At 44.6% G+C, this 17902-nt stretch overlaps 1 protein-coding gene across 1 annotated transcript in view; it reads right to left on the bottom strand.

Annotated features, from left to right (window-relative positions):
* The window catches only part of LOC123766700 (osmotic avoidance abnormal protein 3), a gene marked incomplete in the record, with an annotated part of 181017 nt that overhangs the window by 108755 nt on the left and 54360 nt on the right, over positions 1 to 17902 (bottom strand). Inside the window, 3 exon segments of the mRNA XM_069307699.1 lie at positions 4648 to 4817; positions 10760 to 10875; positions 16523 to 16672. Of these exon segments, the coding sequence (XP_069163800.1) occupies positions 4648 to 4817; positions 10760 to 10875; positions 16523 to 16672 (436 nt within the window).

Here is a 17902-nt window from a genome sequence, read left to right as displayed (position 1 = left end):
GACAGAGAGAGAGAGACAGAGAGAGAGAGACAGAGAGAGAGAGAGACAGAGAGAGAGAGAGAGAGAGAGAGACAGAGAGAGAGACAGAGACAGAGAGAGAGACAGAGAGAGACAGAGAGAGAGACAGAGAGAGAGACAGAGAGAGACAGAGAGAGACAGAGAGAGAGAGACAGATAGAGACAGAGAGAGAGAGACAGAGAGAGAGAGACAGAGACAGAGAGAGACAGAGACAGAGAGAGACAGAGACAGAGAGAGACAGAGACAGAGACAGAGAGACAGAGACAGAGAGAGACAGAGACAGAGACAGAGATAGACAGAGACAGAGAGAGACAGAGACAGAGAGAGAGAGACAGAGAGAGACAGAGAGAGAGACAGAGAGAGACAGAGAGAGAGAGACAGAGACAGAGAGACAGAGAGAGAGAGACAGAGAGAGAGAGACAGAGAGAGAGAGAGACAGAGAGAGACAGAGAGAGACAGAGAGAGACAGAGAGAGAGAGAGAGAAAAATAAAGCAGACGGGAGGAAGGAAGGGAAAAAAAAACCCGCCCAGAAGGCACAAACCTCAAGCAGGGGCCAGCAGCCCTAGAACTGCAAGCCAACTCCCCCCCCCCAGGCCCTAAGATCCCCTAACAGAGGCTCCAGGGCAGAGCCGTCTTCCACGCCCTCCACCCCTAAAAAAATGAAGAGTCCAGGAGAAAGGCAGCAAAGAAGGAGGTCTGCTGGTAGGACCTAGAAGCCTCAGCAGGAGGAGCAGGCTCGAATGCCTCTGTCCCCAACCCGGATGGGGCAGGCCCTGAAGCAGCAAGAGTCTCATTACCAACTAAACCCCACCCCAACTCCGAAACCCTGAGACGTTTGGGAGCCGGAAGCAGGAAGTAGGAAGGGGGGGGGGGAAGAGGAAGGGGGGGAAGAGGGACAGGGGAAGGACAAGGGAGCGCAGATGAAACCAAAGTCAAAGCGAATAACACCCCCAAGTCCGAGTCCCTTTAACCAAAATGGGGCAGCCTCAGGGCATCTAGGTGGGCAATCAACCTAGAGAGCTGCAGCAACCTAAACCTAGCATGCAACGCGGATGCCACCTGTACCCGAATATCAATGTCATAGGAATGGTTAAATTGGAGAACAAGCAGAGAAATGACTTGCCAGACTCCAGGTCAAAGGTGTCGTTGACCTAAGAGGCAGCATGACAAGGCAAAAGTGGTGACCGTCACCCAGAGTCAAGGGCACACAGCAACCTTCAAACTCGCACGAGGCGAGCTGAAACTTGGAAGATGCATCCATAGGTCCACCGAGCCCCGACAGGGTTTTCCAGGGCCTGTAGGCTGACTACTACAGGAAGCCCTGGCAACATGTTGCTAAGCGGTTAGACCCAAAAGCTAACAAGGGGGGATGATCAAAACACTGAAACTCCTGCGACATGTACAATCACGGGGGACCTAGCAGAAGGCCAATGAAACAATATACTATAGTGACACCTCGGCTTATGAATGCCCCAATTTACAAACTTTTCGGGTTACGAGCCCAATTTCTTTGTAAAATTTGAATCAGTTTACAAGCTTTGCTTTGAGTAACATAGTTTGTTGATATATGTATGGGCGACCCCGCTTCAGTTAACCAGTGCCTCCCGCTTAGTGACAATCACACTTGAATTCTTTGTAAAGAATTGTAATTGTAATTGTTTTTCGGTTTTCTGGGGTTTTGAACATAAAAGTAATGATTATATATCACGCAATGGGTCCCAAGAAAGTCAGTAGTAAGGTTCAACCTAAGAAAACACATGTGAGGATGACCATAGAGCAAAAACAAGAGCTCATTTGTAAACATGCAAATGGTACACGGGTTGTTGAACTAGCTAAGCAGTACAACAAATCTATGTCAATGATATGCACTGTAATTGCTAAAAAAAAAAAAAGACATTATGAATGCTAAATTGGCCAAAGACATATCAACAATCACGTAACAAAGAACACAAACACTTGAGGATGTGTAAAAGTTGTTATTAACTTGGATACACAACAAGGAGTTAGCAGGTAATAACGTTTCAGAGGCCATCATTTGCGAAAAAGCAAGGAAATTGCACAAAAATCTTATGAAGAAAACCCCTGGAACAAGTGATGCAGATATGAAAGTGTTTAAGGCAAGCAGGGAATGGTTTGAGAAATTTAGAAAAAGAAATGGCATTCAGTGTTGTGAGTATTGTGAGTTGGTGGAGGAACACAGCAAAGAACTGACCACGGAAGAACTCCTAGCCTTTTCACAAGCAGCAGTAACAAGAGGCAGCTGAGGAAATTTCTTCAGGGGAGGAGGAGGCAGTACAGAATGTCCCTTCCTCAACAATTAACACTGAGCGACCCATCGTGCGTGCCCCAGCCCACCCCAAGGTGGGCCAATTGTTTCCCGTGACCGCACGCCCGCACTAAAATTTATCTCTTTTAAAGTTTCTCATTAATTTTTGTGGTACATCATTCATTTTTGTATCAAATTGCTCACAATAGAATTCTGTATAGGGATATATGCATACTGCATAAGGTAAAAAAAGCCCAGCATGCCACCCGCACCAAGCCCAAAAATCGGCCGAGTGTTACCTGTGAGCGTGCAACTACACTAACATATGTGTACTCTTTTAAAATTTTCTCACCTCAATTCTCGTGCTACGTCGTTCATTTTGTATCAAATTGTATCAAATTTGGTATCAATATTTGGTACCACCAGGCAAAGAAAACAAAAATAAAAGAAAAACTCCGCAAAAGTACAACAACCCCAGAGGAAACAGGAACCGGCTGCTACACAGGTAAGCTGGCTGTGCAACATCTTAATGCCCCAACCAGCAACAATACCACTCCCTACTCAAGGCCAAACAATGGCCACTAAATCCCAGCCAGCCCCCAAGGGCAGGGTAAATGCCAAGCAGCATAAACCGCTACAGAAATGGCATCCCGAAGGCACCAGGAAAGATAATCCTAACACCCAAGGGTAGTACTCACAGGGAATTTAGAGAAGGCTGCCCTAAGTGCATGCAGCACTGATTCACTTAAGTCCACCTGGCCACCACACCATGAACAGCAGAGGATGCCACTAAGTCAAAACACTGGCAAGAAACCGAGGCGAGTGTTGACGACCACCCCGGATTGCATTAACCAACGAACTGGAGTCGCTGGGTAGCCGGCGTGGGAGGTCCGGATCTCCCCCCTCCCAGAGAGGGGAGAGCTGCGCGGACGAGCAGTGCGGCAGCGAGGTGTGACATTTGCCTGATTGCATGTTTCCTCAAGATTTGAGGGAGTTCAGTTACAATTCCTCTCTGTTCGGTTGCAACCTCTGAGAGGTTGCAACCCTCTCTATTCGGTTTTCAGTTGCAATTTTCTTACCATGTGAGGTCTGTTTTGTTATGCCTACTTTTCTGGGTGCCTAACCCCAGTCAATGGCAGATAAGGAAAACCCCCAAACACAGGGGGGGTTTCCAGGAGCCATTGCTCCCTGTGCCTCTCTAAAGGGGCCAGGGTTCTGGCTTGTGGTCCATGATAGGCTGAACTTCATTGACTTACCTCCTTGATGGGGTTCTGGGAGTAGTTCTACTCCCCAAGCACGGCCCGAGGCCAGGCTCGACTTTGTGAGAGTTTGGTCCACCAGGCTGTTGCTTGGAGCGGCCCGCAGGTCCACACACCCACCACAGCCTGGCTGATCCGGAACTTCTCTTAGAAGACAGTCCAGTTTCCTCTTGAAGATGTCCACGGTTGTTCCGGCAATATTTCTTATAGTCGCTGGGAGGACGTTGAACAACCGCGGACCTCTGATGTTTATACAGTGTTCTCTGATTGTGTCTATGGCACCTCTGCTTTTCACTGGTTCAATCCTGCATTTTCTTCCATATCGTTCACTCCAGTACGTTGTTATTTTACTGTATAGATTTGGGACCTAGCCCTCCAGTATTTTCCATGTGTATATTATTTGGTATCTCTCTCATCTCCTTTCTAGAGAGTACACTTGAAGAGCTTTGAGACGATCCCAATAATTTAGGTGTTTTATCTCATCTATGCGTGCTGTATATGTTCTCTGTATTCCCTCTATTTCAGCAATCTCTCCTGCTCTGAAGGGGGAAGTGAGTACTGAGAGAATACGCCCTGATCTAATGTATTGCATATTAGCTCGATAGCTCCAGGAAGCCGAAGGGGCTTCCCACAGAAAAAAATGCCTTTGAAATATTTTTAAAAGCATTTAGCCGACAAGCTAGCAGGCAAAAATCATTGTGAGGATCTGAATGTGACCCTGGCAGGCTGTTCCTTATGAATTGTGGCCTATGTTCATCCCATACCTCACACCATTCATAATTTGGGTGCAGCTAGCCCCAAGCATCTTGCCTCCAACTTTGTACAGGCAGACAAACAAATACACTCTCTCTCTCTTATAGTACGAATACACACATGCAATTGAGGGTAAACATGACCTTACTACATAGACTCATAGGCCTCCTGCAGTGTTCCTGCCTGGCATGAACTTGTAGGTCTGAGCTACAGCATTTCTTTCTTCTTATCTATGGTAAGTAACTTTGGCTTACTAAATAATTTAATCTTAACAAAGGTCAGCATGAGTTTTATTTCACTATCATTCACCGCTGATTCGCAAATTCAGGTATTCCTCGATTAGCATGTACCTTGGACATAGACACCCTTGTCAGGGTGCTCCTTAAGGTCGAGCTTCTTCTTAACATCTGTTCCGAGGAGGTCACGAATTTCCTCATTGTAGATCTCGAGGTAGGAGGCCAAAACCAGGTACTTCATGTTCTCTGTCGTCTGGATCACCTCGAAGATGTGCTCGAATGCCCTACGGGATACAAGAAATGAGTCATTTGAAGTTCAATATTCAGCCATATGTGATACTTTCAGGAATTTCAAGATAAACCAGGACTTATTAGAGGGGTTTCAAAATGAATGAAAACAGGTTATTTAAAAACATAAGAATAAAGGTAACGGCAAAAGGTTTGTTGGATCATACAAAGCAGCTCCAATACTCACCCAAACTCATCTAAATATACCGTACTTGCTAGCATATATTGTTGCACTCACGGAGACAAAACTTGAAGACGTTATTTTAAATGAGGTCATATTCCCAAGGGGCTACTCAATTTGGAGACGGGACAGAAAAATTAGAAAAGGCGGTGGCGTTGCTGTGCTGGTGAAAGAACACCTAAAGGTGAACGAAATAATGATTGCCAATCCACAAGAAGTTGACGTAATAGCATTAGAGATCTGCCATGAGGATGATAAACTAATAATCATAAATGTATACAGTTCACCACCAAGCAGCACATGGTCAAAGGAGGAGCTAGATAGTAAACGAGAGGGTCTTATAGCAACAATGAGAGAGATTATGGCAAAAGCAGATAACGATATTTCACGACTGCTGAAAGTCGGCGACTTCAACTTGAAATCCATAGACTGGGAAGCATATAAAACTAGAACAGAGGATTTTTGGACCGGTAGATTTGTAGACCTCATCGTGGAAACATTCTTGTATCAACATGTTAAACAAGCTACGAGGATAAGGGAAGGGGACGTTCCCTCCATGCTAGATTTGATATTTACCAGGAAGGAGGAAGAGATATTTGACATTCAATACCTTCCTCCCTTGGGTAAAAGTGACCATGTCTTTTGGGGAATAAAGTATGCAATGCGTTATAATCTGGAAGAAAATAAGGAGGTTGAAGCAGTTGAAAAACCTGACTTCAGAAGAGGACATTATGGTGACCTTAGAAAATTTTTTAGAGAGTATAATTGGATAGACTTGATGCTAGGCAAGGAAGTAAATGAGATGTATGTCAAGTTTTGTGAAATATATGATAAAGGTACAAAAAAATTTATACCAAAACAGAGATGCAGAACTAGGAAACAGGATTGGTTTAACAGAAATTGCGAGAGGGCCAGAGACCAAAAGACAAAAATGGAATCAGCATAGGAAGAGGCCAAACCCCATACCAGCGATACAAACGCTGGTATGGGGTTTGCATCGCTGGTAAACATACCAGCGATACAAAGATGCGAGAAACAACTACACGGCAGTGAGGAGAGAGGCAGAAAGAAATTTTGAAAAAGGGATTGCAGACAAATGTAAAACAAAACTAGGTCTATTCTATAAATTCATTAACAACAAATTGCAGGTAAAGGATAATATTCATAGCTTGAAAATGGGAAATAGATTCACGGAAAATGAAAAGGAAATGAGTGAAACATTAAATAAAAAGTTCCAAAGTGTGTTTGTACAAAATTAAATCTTCAGGGAACCAGACAATTAGAATTCCAGAGAACAACATAGAGCACATACAGTAGTGGTGTCTAGAGACGAAGTGGAAAAAATGCTCAAGGAGCTAAGTAAGAACAAAGCAGTTGGTCCAGATGGAGTTTCACCATGGGTTCTGAAAGAATGTGCACCTGTGCTCAGCATTCCACTTCAACTGATTTTTCAGACATCCCTGTTTACAGGAGTTGTAGCTGATGTGTGGAAAAAGGCTAACATAGTTCCAATCTACAAAAGTGGCAGCAGGGAAGACCCCCTTAATTATAGACCTGTATCATTGACAAGTGTAATAGTCAAAATATTGGAAAAAATAATTAAAACTAAATGGGTAGAACACCTGGAGAAAAACGATATACTGTACTGTAATATCAGACAGGCAGTATGGTTTTCGATCTGGAAGATCCTGTGTAACAAACTTACTCAGTTTCTATGATCAAGGGAGCCGGTCGGCCGAGCAGACAGCACACTGGACTTGTGATCCTGTGGTCCTGGGTTCGATCCCAGGCGCCGGCGAGAAACAATGGGCAGAGTTTCTTACACCCTATGCTCCTGTTACCTAGCAGTAAAATAGGTACCTGGGAGTTAGTCAGCTGTCACAGGCTGCTTCCTGGGGGTGGAGGCCTGGTCGAGGACCGGGCCGCGGGGACACTAAAGCCCCGAAATCATCTCAAGATAACCTCAAGAAGAAGCCACAGAGATTTTACAGGAAAGAGATGGTTGGGTTGACTGCATCTATCTGGACCTAAAAAAGGCTTTCGACAGAGTTCAACATAAGAGGTTGTTCTGGAAACTGAAACATATTGGAGGGGTGACAGGTAAGCTTATAATATAGATGAAAAATTTCCTAACTGACAGAAAAATGAGGGCCATAATCAGAGGCAAGGTATTGGATTGGAGGAATGTCACGAGTGGAGTTCAACAGGGTTCAGTTCTTGCACCGGTAATGTTCATTGTCTACATAAACGATCTACCAGTTGGAATACAGAATTATATGAACATGTTTGCTGATGATGCTAAGATAATAGGGAAGATAAGAAACCTAGATGATTGTCATGCCCTTCTAGAAGACCTGGACAAAATAAGTATATGGAGCAACACTTGGCAAATGGAATTTACTGTGAATAAATGCCATGTTATGGAAAGTGGAATTGGAGAATATAGATCCCACACAACCTATAAATTATGTGAGAAATCTTTAAGGAATTCTGACAAAGAAAGGGATCTAGGGATGGTTCTAGACGGAAAACTGTCACCTGAGGACCACATTAAGAACATTGTGCGAGGAGCCTATGCTACCCTTTCTAACTTCAGAATTGCTTTTAAATACATGAATGGAGAAATACTAAAGAAATTGTTCATGACTTTTTGTTAGACCAAAGCTGGAATATGCAGCAGTTGTATGGTGCCCATATCTTAAGAAGCACATCAACAAACTGGAAAAGGTGCAATGACATGCCACATGTGGCTCCCAGAACTGAAGGACAAGAGCTATGAGGAGAGGTTAGAGGCATTAAATATGCAAAAACTAGAAGATAGAAGAAAAAGAGGCGATATGATCACTACGTACAAAATAATAACAGGAATCGATAAAATTGATAGGGAAGAATTCCTGAAACCCGGAACTTCAAGAAGAGGTCATAGATTGAAATTAATGAAACAAAGCTGCCTGAGAAATACTGGTATAAGAAAATTCACTTTTGTAAGCAGAGTGGTAGATGGTTGAAACAAGTTAGGTGAGAAGGTGGTGGAGGCCAAAGCTATCAGTAATTTCAAAGCGTTATATGACAAAGAGTGCTGGGAAGACGGGACACCACGAGCGTAGCTCTCATCTTGTAACTATACTTTGGTAATTACACTTAGGTAATTACCGTGTAAATGGCGATAAACCCACACCTATCACTCCTAAAGAAAAGGCGGAGTCCAGGAGAAAGGCTGCAGAGAAGGAAGTCTGCCGGGTTGAACCAAAAGCCTTGGCCGGAAAATGGTCTAAATGGGTTTTTCCCTTCCAAGTCCGCACCCGACTTGGAAGGAAAAAAAACTGAAGCCACCTGAGCCTCTTCTTGAACTAAACCCCGCCCCGACTTCGAAGCCTTCAGACATTCTGAAGCCAGAGGCCGGGGGAGGGAGGAGCAGGGTGAACCATGTCCAAGTGGGAGCGCAGACGGAACCAAGGTCGAATCGACCAACGCCCCCCAAATCCTGGACCCCTAAAACCCAAGCGAGGCAGCTCTGGGGCTTCCAAATAGGTACGTTGCAACAATGAAAACTTAGCATGCAATGCAGCCACTGCCTGACTCCTAAGATAAAGAATGGGTAAACAGGAGTAAAAGCGGAGAAGAAATCCCACAGGACTTCAGTTCAAAGGTGTCACCAACCCAACAGACAGCATGACGGAGGCAGTACATTATGGACAATCGTCACCCCTGAGACGGGTAACAAATAACCTTCGACCTCACACAAGGCGAGAGAGAGAGAGAGAGAGGACTAGGAAATTATGTTCTCGGTCAACCCGAGCCTCAGGCGATTTTCCAGGGCACGCAAGGGAGAGTAACCCTATGGGGAACCCAGGTGCTAGATTAGCAAAGCCAGTTGAACCCTGTGTAATGACAGGCAAACTGACCCCTCAGCAGTCATGAAACCTCAAGGGTACCAGAGTAGGACCACCAAACACAACCTAACCGAATTTAATTGGAAGCTAGGCAGACCTCCAACCAAACAAGAAATAAAACATAACCCCCAAAATCCCACAAACAAGCAAACTGGAGGCCAGAGAGAATCACGGCCACTGCATGTGTGCAGGCTGCGCCAATCACAGTGCACCCCACCCAGCAACAATCACTTCCTATCCAAGGCAAGACAGAAAGCCCCACAATCCTCGCCCAACTCCAAGGGCAAGGCCTATGCCAATCGACGGAGACCTGAACGTCTCGAATCCTGAACGCCCCAGGGAAGAGAACCCTGAACACGCAAGAGTAGTACTTACAGGACGTTTAGGGAAGCTAGCCCTAAACGCATGCAGCCTTGCGTAGAGAAGAACACCTGGCCACCACAACCGCCCCACGGAGCTGACACAGACACACAGGGCAAAATCGAGGAAGGAAAGTGAGGCCAGAGGTAACATGTGACCCGAGTGCACATCAATCAAGAACTGGAGTGGTAAGCTACTGGCTTGCCTAAGTGGGTTCCCCCTTCCCCCTCTCAGGGGAGGGGGGGGCACTTTTTTTTTCTTGCAGGGAAATTCCTGCACAGGCCCTAAGCCTCTGGTTGGCCCACTAAGTGTTGCTTGTTTCTGTTTTACTTAGGCAGAGTATGAGTATTTATGACTCGTATGGTCGCTTCAGTAAGATTTTGTCCAATGTGTTTAACAACTTCTTCTGGCCTGTTGCATCTAAGTTGAAATCTTATTGGGTTTGTAACTGTACACTGTGTTAGATAATGTTCCAGTGGTCTGTCGGGCATTTCTCCAGAGCTGACATTTCCTCTCATCTTCTGGAACCTGTAAGCCTATTTCCCATGCACATGGGTATCCAGGCCTGATGCGATGTAAGTGTACTTCTGTTGTTCTACTGCTCCCTTTCATCAAAATAAGTGGTTCGTAGTTGGTTGAATTCTTGTACCAACCAGCAGATCTTGCAACTGTTGTGTTGTGGTCACTGTACATCATCTGCATTGCTCTATTTCTAATTACTTTCTTAATCTGTGATAGACTCTGTGGTCTACATTTCTTTGCTTAGTTGTTATTATTCAATTTTGGCAAACATTTTTAACAGCAACATAAATATAAGATCTAACGTAACCTCTCCTAGTAATCCTAGGCCAAATACATGCTATCTTAGGCCTGATATGATACATGTATGTGCTACACTAGGCCTAGGAATATTAAGTTTGGCTTTTAGCTTTATTTCTTCTGGACTAAATAAAATTATTAGTACAAAAAGTACTTTATTGGTGGTTCATTACTACATAGTGGTACTGTCAAACATATACATGTACTTAGTATAAGTACTATCTATTATCTAATAGTACTATCTTAAGTACTATTAGGAGGATGGGATGAGGTTTTGCATTTTTCTTCGATAAACTGCACTTGACATTTCTCCTCTTGGACTGTTTGGTGCAGATTAAGGAGTTACATCTTGCAGGATTGGCGTTCAATCCCCAGTAGTCCAAGTGGTTTGGCACTGTTCATTCTCCACTTGCTACTACCCCAGCTCCATATCCTTACATCCCCCCAAAGTGCTATATACTCAAACTCATTTAGCGTTTTCACTGGTTTTTACTTTGATATGATGCTATGCTGCATTATGGGGTCTGGCACTGGTGCCTACCTGGGTAGGATGCCATGCTGCATGGCAGGGTCTGGCACTGGTGCCTATCTGCATAGGATGCTATGCTGCATGGCAGGGTCTGGCACTGATACCTACCTAGGTATGATACCATGCGGCATTGTGGAGTCTGACACTGATGCGTACCTGGGTATGATACCACGCTGTGTGGCAGGGTCTACCACTCCCTGCATGGTGAAGGACTTCCCACACCCTGTCTGGCCGTAGGCGAACACCGTTCCGTTGTACCCCTCTAACACACTCTGTGGACAAGTGAGAAAGGTAAGAAGGGTGAGACAGATGATCCAGCCCATCCTCCTGTTTTGGTTGTACTTATAGTAATGATGAGGACCATAGTACATATACCGATGTACAACACAATGAGAAAATAGAAAACTGTACTATTGAATTTAGACAAACTGGAAAAGGTTTTGTATTCATATTGCAAATACAACCTAAACTAACCTAACCAAACCTTCCTAGGCCTAATACATGCTATATGAGGCCTAATATAATACATGTGTGTGCTTTACTAGGCCTAAGAATAATGAGTTTTTTAGCTTTATTTTTTGGATTATAAAGTGAACAGTACCAAATTATATTATCTAATTGCTTAGTGTGTAAATATTTGTACAGTACTATGGTATACATAGTTACAAAAACTACTATCTAAACATGAGTATGGGTTGGATGATCCACGTGAGACCAGTGAGCAATGATGAAGGTGAGACAGTTAAGACGTAAGAGACAGGTATGTCAAATAGACAATTACTAGGGAAGCAGCTGGTGAGGGCAAGAAACAATAATGGAGCAAGCGAGAGGGGCAGATAGGAAAATAATGAGGGCAATCACAAGGTGAGGGAAAGAAGCTATGATGGAATAAGTGTTAGATGGTCAGATGGTGTTAGATGGACAAATGGTCAGGAGACTGGCAAATGCTTTTAAATATTGACAAATGCAAGACCTTGCATATGGTGCATTGCAACCCAGACCATAACTACTAAATTAATAACATTACATTACAGCAGATTGATGAAAAAAAGGACCTTGGAGTCAAAAGCCACCATTCACTGAGAGTTACAAAACAGGTAGAAGCAGCAATAATAAAAAAAAAAAAATTGAGTGTAATGAAATGCCATTTTCTGGGTGAGACCTGGAGGCTCCCCGGAGCTATCTGGGCTAATATTAGACCCTGGCATCAGTCAAAGCAAATGGAGTTCTAGGCCTACAGGAGACCACAAGCCAGAGCTTGGCTCCCCTCAAAAGACACACAAGGAGGGAAACCAGGTCAACCCAAAGCACGTTCCCGGCCACCGTGGCTGTGGCGCACAGGTAATAGCCGTAACCGGACACAACACATGATGGCCCCCCCAGCCGAACCAACCAAGCATCAACAACCCAAAGACCCCTCTGGAAAGCAGCAGTCTTATTCTTCGCCAGAAAAGAAGATGGCTGCAAACGAACAAATCTACCACCAGGACCAAAAGAGCAGAAACCTCCCCAACACAACCCCAGAGGTCAATGCCAACAGGAAAAGAGTTTTCGCAAAACAATCTTGAAGTGAAGGGCCACAACAAACCGAGGAGAAGAGAGAAAAGGGAGCACCCGGTCCAATGACCAGGATGGCTCACCTTCCACCCAATAGAAGTCCTCCCTGCCCCAACCCCTTCCAGCCCCCACTAAGTGCCCAATTAGGCCACACTATCCCCTCTCCCCAAGGGCTCCCTTCTTCCCCAATCCCCAAGCCCTCCCTTCTAAAAATTCTCCCCCACAAATGCCCTCCCTTCTCCCCTCCCCAAGCCCTCCCTTCTCCCCTCCCCCCCCCCCTCCCAAAGCCCTCCCTTCTCCTTCATGGCCACCCTTCTCCCACTCCCCCAAGCCCTCCCTTATTTCCCACCCACATAAGCCCTCCCATCTCCCCCACTCCCCTATGCCCTCCCTTCTCGCCCATCCCCCTATAAGCCCTTCCTTCTCACCCCCCCAAACCCATCCTCCTCTCCCACCCCCCAAGCCCCCCTCCTCTCCCACTCCCCCTAGCCCTCCCTTTTCCACCACCCTTTCCATCCCAGACCCTCCCAGCCCGCTCACACCCTAAATCTTCCAGGTCCCCCTTCCCAGGGCCTCCCATCCTGGACCCTCCCAGTTTCCCTATGTCAGTGGAATCAACAGAAACTTAGGATGGACAGAAGACTCAGCTTCAAGGTGATGTACTCAAACATAGATGGGATTACAAGCAAGGCAAGTGAACTAAGGGAAAGAGCACAAGAAGTGAACCCGGATGTATTTAGACTCATGGAAACAAAACTCTCAGGAATCATAACAAATGTGATGTTCCCCAGGACTACACTGTAATAAGGAAAGAGAGGGAGGGACGGGGAGGAGCGAAGTGGCCCTACTAATGAGAAAGGAATGGAGCTTCAAGGAGATGGTTATCCTGGGCTGCAAGGGGTTCAGAGACTACATTACAGGCACCATGATGATGGGAGGACCATGAGTAGTAGTAGCAGTGTTATATAACCTTCCACCAAATGACAGAAGGTCTCATCTCATTTTTGTTCTTGCAATGTACCCGTTATCACTTTATAAATTTTGCTAGAATTCACTTACTTAAAATTATATGTTAGATTAAGGACCTGCCCGAAACCCTGCGCGTACTAGTGGCTTTACAAGAATATTAGCACCATGCTATGTATTCTTACAAACCCAATGTACTTTCTTGCATATATATAAATAAATAAATAAATAAATAAAAAGAAGACCCAAGCAAAAGTATGACAATAAAAACATGAACACTATAATTAACACTATAATTCAGAGGGCAGCATCTGGTGCCTGTAGAAATAGATCCCATCTGCTCATCATGGGGGACTTCAATCACAGAAGGAGAGACTGGGAGAACAAGGAACCGCATGGAGGTGAGGAAACATGGAAAGCTAAACTATTGGAGGTGGCAACAAAAAACTTTCTAAGCCAGCATGTCAAGGGACCCACAAGAATCAGAGGCAACGATGAACCAGCTAGACTCGATTTAGTCTTCACTCTGAACGACTCCGACATATGGGAAATCGGTAACAAAGCCCCAGTAGGAATGAGCGATCACAGTGTACTGACATTCGAGTATCTTGTCGAAGAAGGGGTTCACGTACTCAAGGAAGGGACCAGAAAACAAAAGACTGGCGTTTTGAACGGAAAACTATGAGGAGATAAGAAAATTCCTAACAGATATAACTTGAGAAGCAGAGCTCAGAGAAAAGACGGCCCAAGACATGATGGACTACATCACGCAGAAGTGTAAGGAGGCAGCAGACAAGTTTGTCCCAGTCCAAAAGGAAAAAAAACGAAATGAAGACGAGAAACCCATGGTTTAATCAGAGATGTTATCTAGCAAAGCAACAAAGTACAAGGGTGTGGAGAAACTATAGAAATAACAGGACACTTGAAAGCAGAGAAAGATACCAGAGTGCCAGGAATGAATTCGTGAAGGTGAGAAGAGAGACAGAAGGGTAATACGAAAATGACATAGCAAGCAAGGCAAAGACTCAACCTAAATTGCTGCACAGCCACATCAGGAGAGAAGCAACAATGAAGGAACCGGTAATGAAACTGAGGATGGGGGACAGACAGATTCACTACAAACGACAAGAAAGTGTGCAAGAAACTCAATAAGAAATTTCAGGAGGTTTTCACATTAGAACAAGGAGAAGTTTCAGAGATATGAGAGGAAATAGATAACCAGGCACCACTAGAGGAGTTTGGGATTACCAGTAGGGAGGTAAGGAAGCTTCTGCTAGAGTTGGATGTGACAAAGGCTATAGGCCCGGATGGAATCTCACCATGGATACTAAAAGAAGGAGCAGGAGCACTGTGCCTGCAACTCTTTATAGTGTATAACAAATACACTAGTATTTGTTATACTGGTAACAGGTGAGCTGCCAAAAATTTGGAAGATGACTAATGTAGTCCCGATATACAAGAAGGGGGATAGGCAAGAGGCACTGAACTACAGGCCAGTGTCCCTAACTTGCATACAATGCAAGTTGATGGCAAAATTGTGCAAAAAAATTTGGTGGAACATCTGGAGTGAAAGAACTTTGTAACACAACATCAGCATGGGTTCAGTGATGGCAAGTCATGCCTCACAGGATTAATTGAATTCTATGACCAAGCAAGAAAGAGAGGGGTGGCCAGACTACATATTTTTGGATTGCCAGAAAGCCTTTGACACAGTACCACACAAGAGACTGGTGCACAAGCTGGAGATGCAGGCAGGTGTGAAAAGGAAGGTATTCCATTGGATAAGGGAGTACCTAAGCAACAGAAGACAGTGAGTCACTATGAGAGGCGAGGTCTCAAATTGGCTAGATGTCACCAGTGGAGTTCCACAGGGTTCAGTCCTTGGACCTATACTCTTTCTGTTATATGTAAATGATCTCCCTGAGGGTATAGACTCGTTCCTCTCATTGTTTGCTGATGATGCAAAAATTATAAGGAGGATTAAGACAGAGGAAGATAGTATGAGGCTACAAGATGACCAAGATAAACTGAATGAATGGTCCAACAAGGCCATTGTTGGTCTCGGGCTACTGAAGTCCAACCCGAGTAAATGTAAGGTAAAAAAAATTAGGCAGTGGAAACAAGAGGCCAGACACAGGATACCAAATGGGAGATGAAGTCCATCACGAAACAGAGAGAAAGATCTAGGTATTGATATCACGCCAAACCTGTCTCCTGAAGTCCACATAAAAAGACTAACATCTGCAGCATATGCAAAGCTGGCTACCATCAGAACTGCCTTCAGGAACCTGTGTAACGAATCATACAGAACCTTGTATACCACATATGTAAGACCAATCCTGAAGTATACAGCCCTAGCATGGAGCCCATACATTGTCAAGCACAGGATTAAGCTGGAAAAAGTTCAGAGGTCTACCACTAGGCTAGTCCCAGAACTAAGAGGCATGAGTTACAAGGAAAGACTGCGTGAAATGCTCCTCACGTCACTGGAAGACATGAGAGCTCAGGAAGACATGATCACTACCTACAAAATTCTAAGAGGAATCGACAGGGTATAAAGATAAATTGCTTAATACGGGGGATACGCGAACAAGGGGACACATGTGAAAACTGAGTACCCAAATGAGCCATAGGGACATTAGAAAGAACTTTTTCAGTGTCAGAGTAGTTAACAGATGGAATGCAATAAGCAGTGATGTGGTGGAGGCAGACTCCATACACAGTTTCAAATGTAGATATGGTAGAGCCCAGTAGGCTCAGGAATCTGTACACCAGTTTATTTATTTATTTATTTATATATATACAAGAAGGTACTTGAGGTTATCTTGAGTTATCTCGAGATGATTTCGGGGCTTTAGTGTCCACGCGGCCCGGTCCTTGACCTGGCCTCCACCCCCAGGAAGCAGCCCGTGACAGCTGACTAATACCCAGGTACCTATTTTACTGCTAGGTAACAGGGGCATAGGGTGAAAGAAACTCTGCCCATTGTTTCTCGCCGGCGCATGGGATCGAACCCGGGACCACAAGTCCAGTGTGCTGTCCACTCGGCCGACCGGCTCCCTCATTGGGATTGTGAGGATACATAGCATAGTAATTACATTCTTGTAAAGCCACTAGTACGCGCAGCATTTCGGGCAGGTCCTTAATCTAAGAAAATTTTAAGTAGGTAAATACTTGCAAAATTTATAAAAATGATAACAGTTACATAGCAAGAAAAAAATAAAAGATGAGAGAAAATTGTAGGTATATTAAAGCACATAGGTATATGTGTATAATTGTAGGTATAGGTAAAGCACATAGTTGACTGACAGTTGAGAGGTGGGACCAAAGAGCCAGAGCTCAACCCCCGCAAGCACAACTCGTGAATAAAAATAGGCGAGTACACACACATCTTACCTCGACTAGCGGAAAGGCGACATCATTATAGATGCCCTCGGTGGTGGAGTCGGTGAAGTAGGCCCCGTCGAAGGTGAAGTTCTTGGGCCCAGTGCCCTTGTCCTCCGGGTTGACGAGTCCGCACACCAGGCCATCCATCACCACCACGCACTGCAACGGTCCATATGCTTAGTCATCCACCACTATATAATAATATTAATAACAATGTTTAATAAAATAATAATAATGGTTATTCAGGTAAAGATACATACATACAAAATGAGTTACAAACAGAATGTTGGATTTGTAGATAGAGCTTGAAATAGGCATTGTTCTGAGATGAATACTGCGGATTTCGAGCTCGACGAGCGATGAAAACTGCCACTATTATACAACTACAAATAATAATAATAATAATAATAATGTTTATTTAGGTAAGGTACATACATACAAGAAATTTTTACAAAGATTGGTGGACTTATAGATAGAGCTAGTACATACAATGCCTAAAGCCACTATTACGCAAAGCGTTTCGGGCATGAAAAACTTAAATGACTAGAGCTTCGGTTTTACTTAAAATATTTGTCTGGTAGAGGTTTTATATATAGATCGCGTCTCTGTCTTTCTTCTGACTAATAAATAATTTTGGTTTATTCTATTATGGGCGACCCTTTTGAAAACGCGATACTTGGGTTAACCCATCCCATAGTTGTGTCAGTTTCCATTATGGTTCGGAACAACTACATGTTGGATGGAACAGCATACATTAGCAACAGAACAACAGAAGTGACCACTGCATTAAACAGGAATGTGGAGGATTTTCTGATGAAGGAGAAGACAGTTGCACAGCGCGTTCTGCGGCGCGACGTGCGCAGCGCAATGGGGGCCTATATAAAGGGCAGAGGGAGGGAGACATCTCCCGTCACGCAGGGTGCAGTCGCACCTCCACAGATCTTCAGTATCATCTATCGATACTGGAAATGGCTCAAAAGGGCCACCACTTATGGGCTATTTATGCCCATGCCACCTTTTGGGTGGCTTAATCTTTCTCTCTCTCTCTCTCTCGGCAGAGGGAGCGCGCCTTGCACCCAAATGCTTAGACTGCATCAGTAAAGAGGCAAAACAGATTGGGATCAAACTCAACCCCTCAAAGTCAAAGGCCATGCCCATAAAAATAGCGAAGCCCAACATCCAACTCACAGTACAGGGTCAACCAAGTGAATGGGTCGACACCTATCAGTATCTAGGAATCATCCTGGACACACACATGAATTTTAATGCTGAGGTCACTTACTTGAGAGCGAACTGCGGCGGCAATTCTCAGGTCGCTAACCTCCCTTTCTGGAGGAGCCAATCTGCAAGTCCTTCGCACATACTATGTACAGGCAGTCAGATCAGTGA

This window comes from Procambarus clarkii, chromosome 60 (assembly GCF_040958095.1).
Source record: "Procambarus clarkii isolate CNS0578487 chromosome 60, FALCON_Pclarkii_2.0, whole genome shotgun sequence".
NCBI lineage: Eukaryota > Metazoa > Arthropoda > Malacostraca > Decapoda > Cambaridae > Procambarus > Procambarus clarkii.
This window is presented reverse-complemented; position numbering and strand designations above follow the sequence as displayed.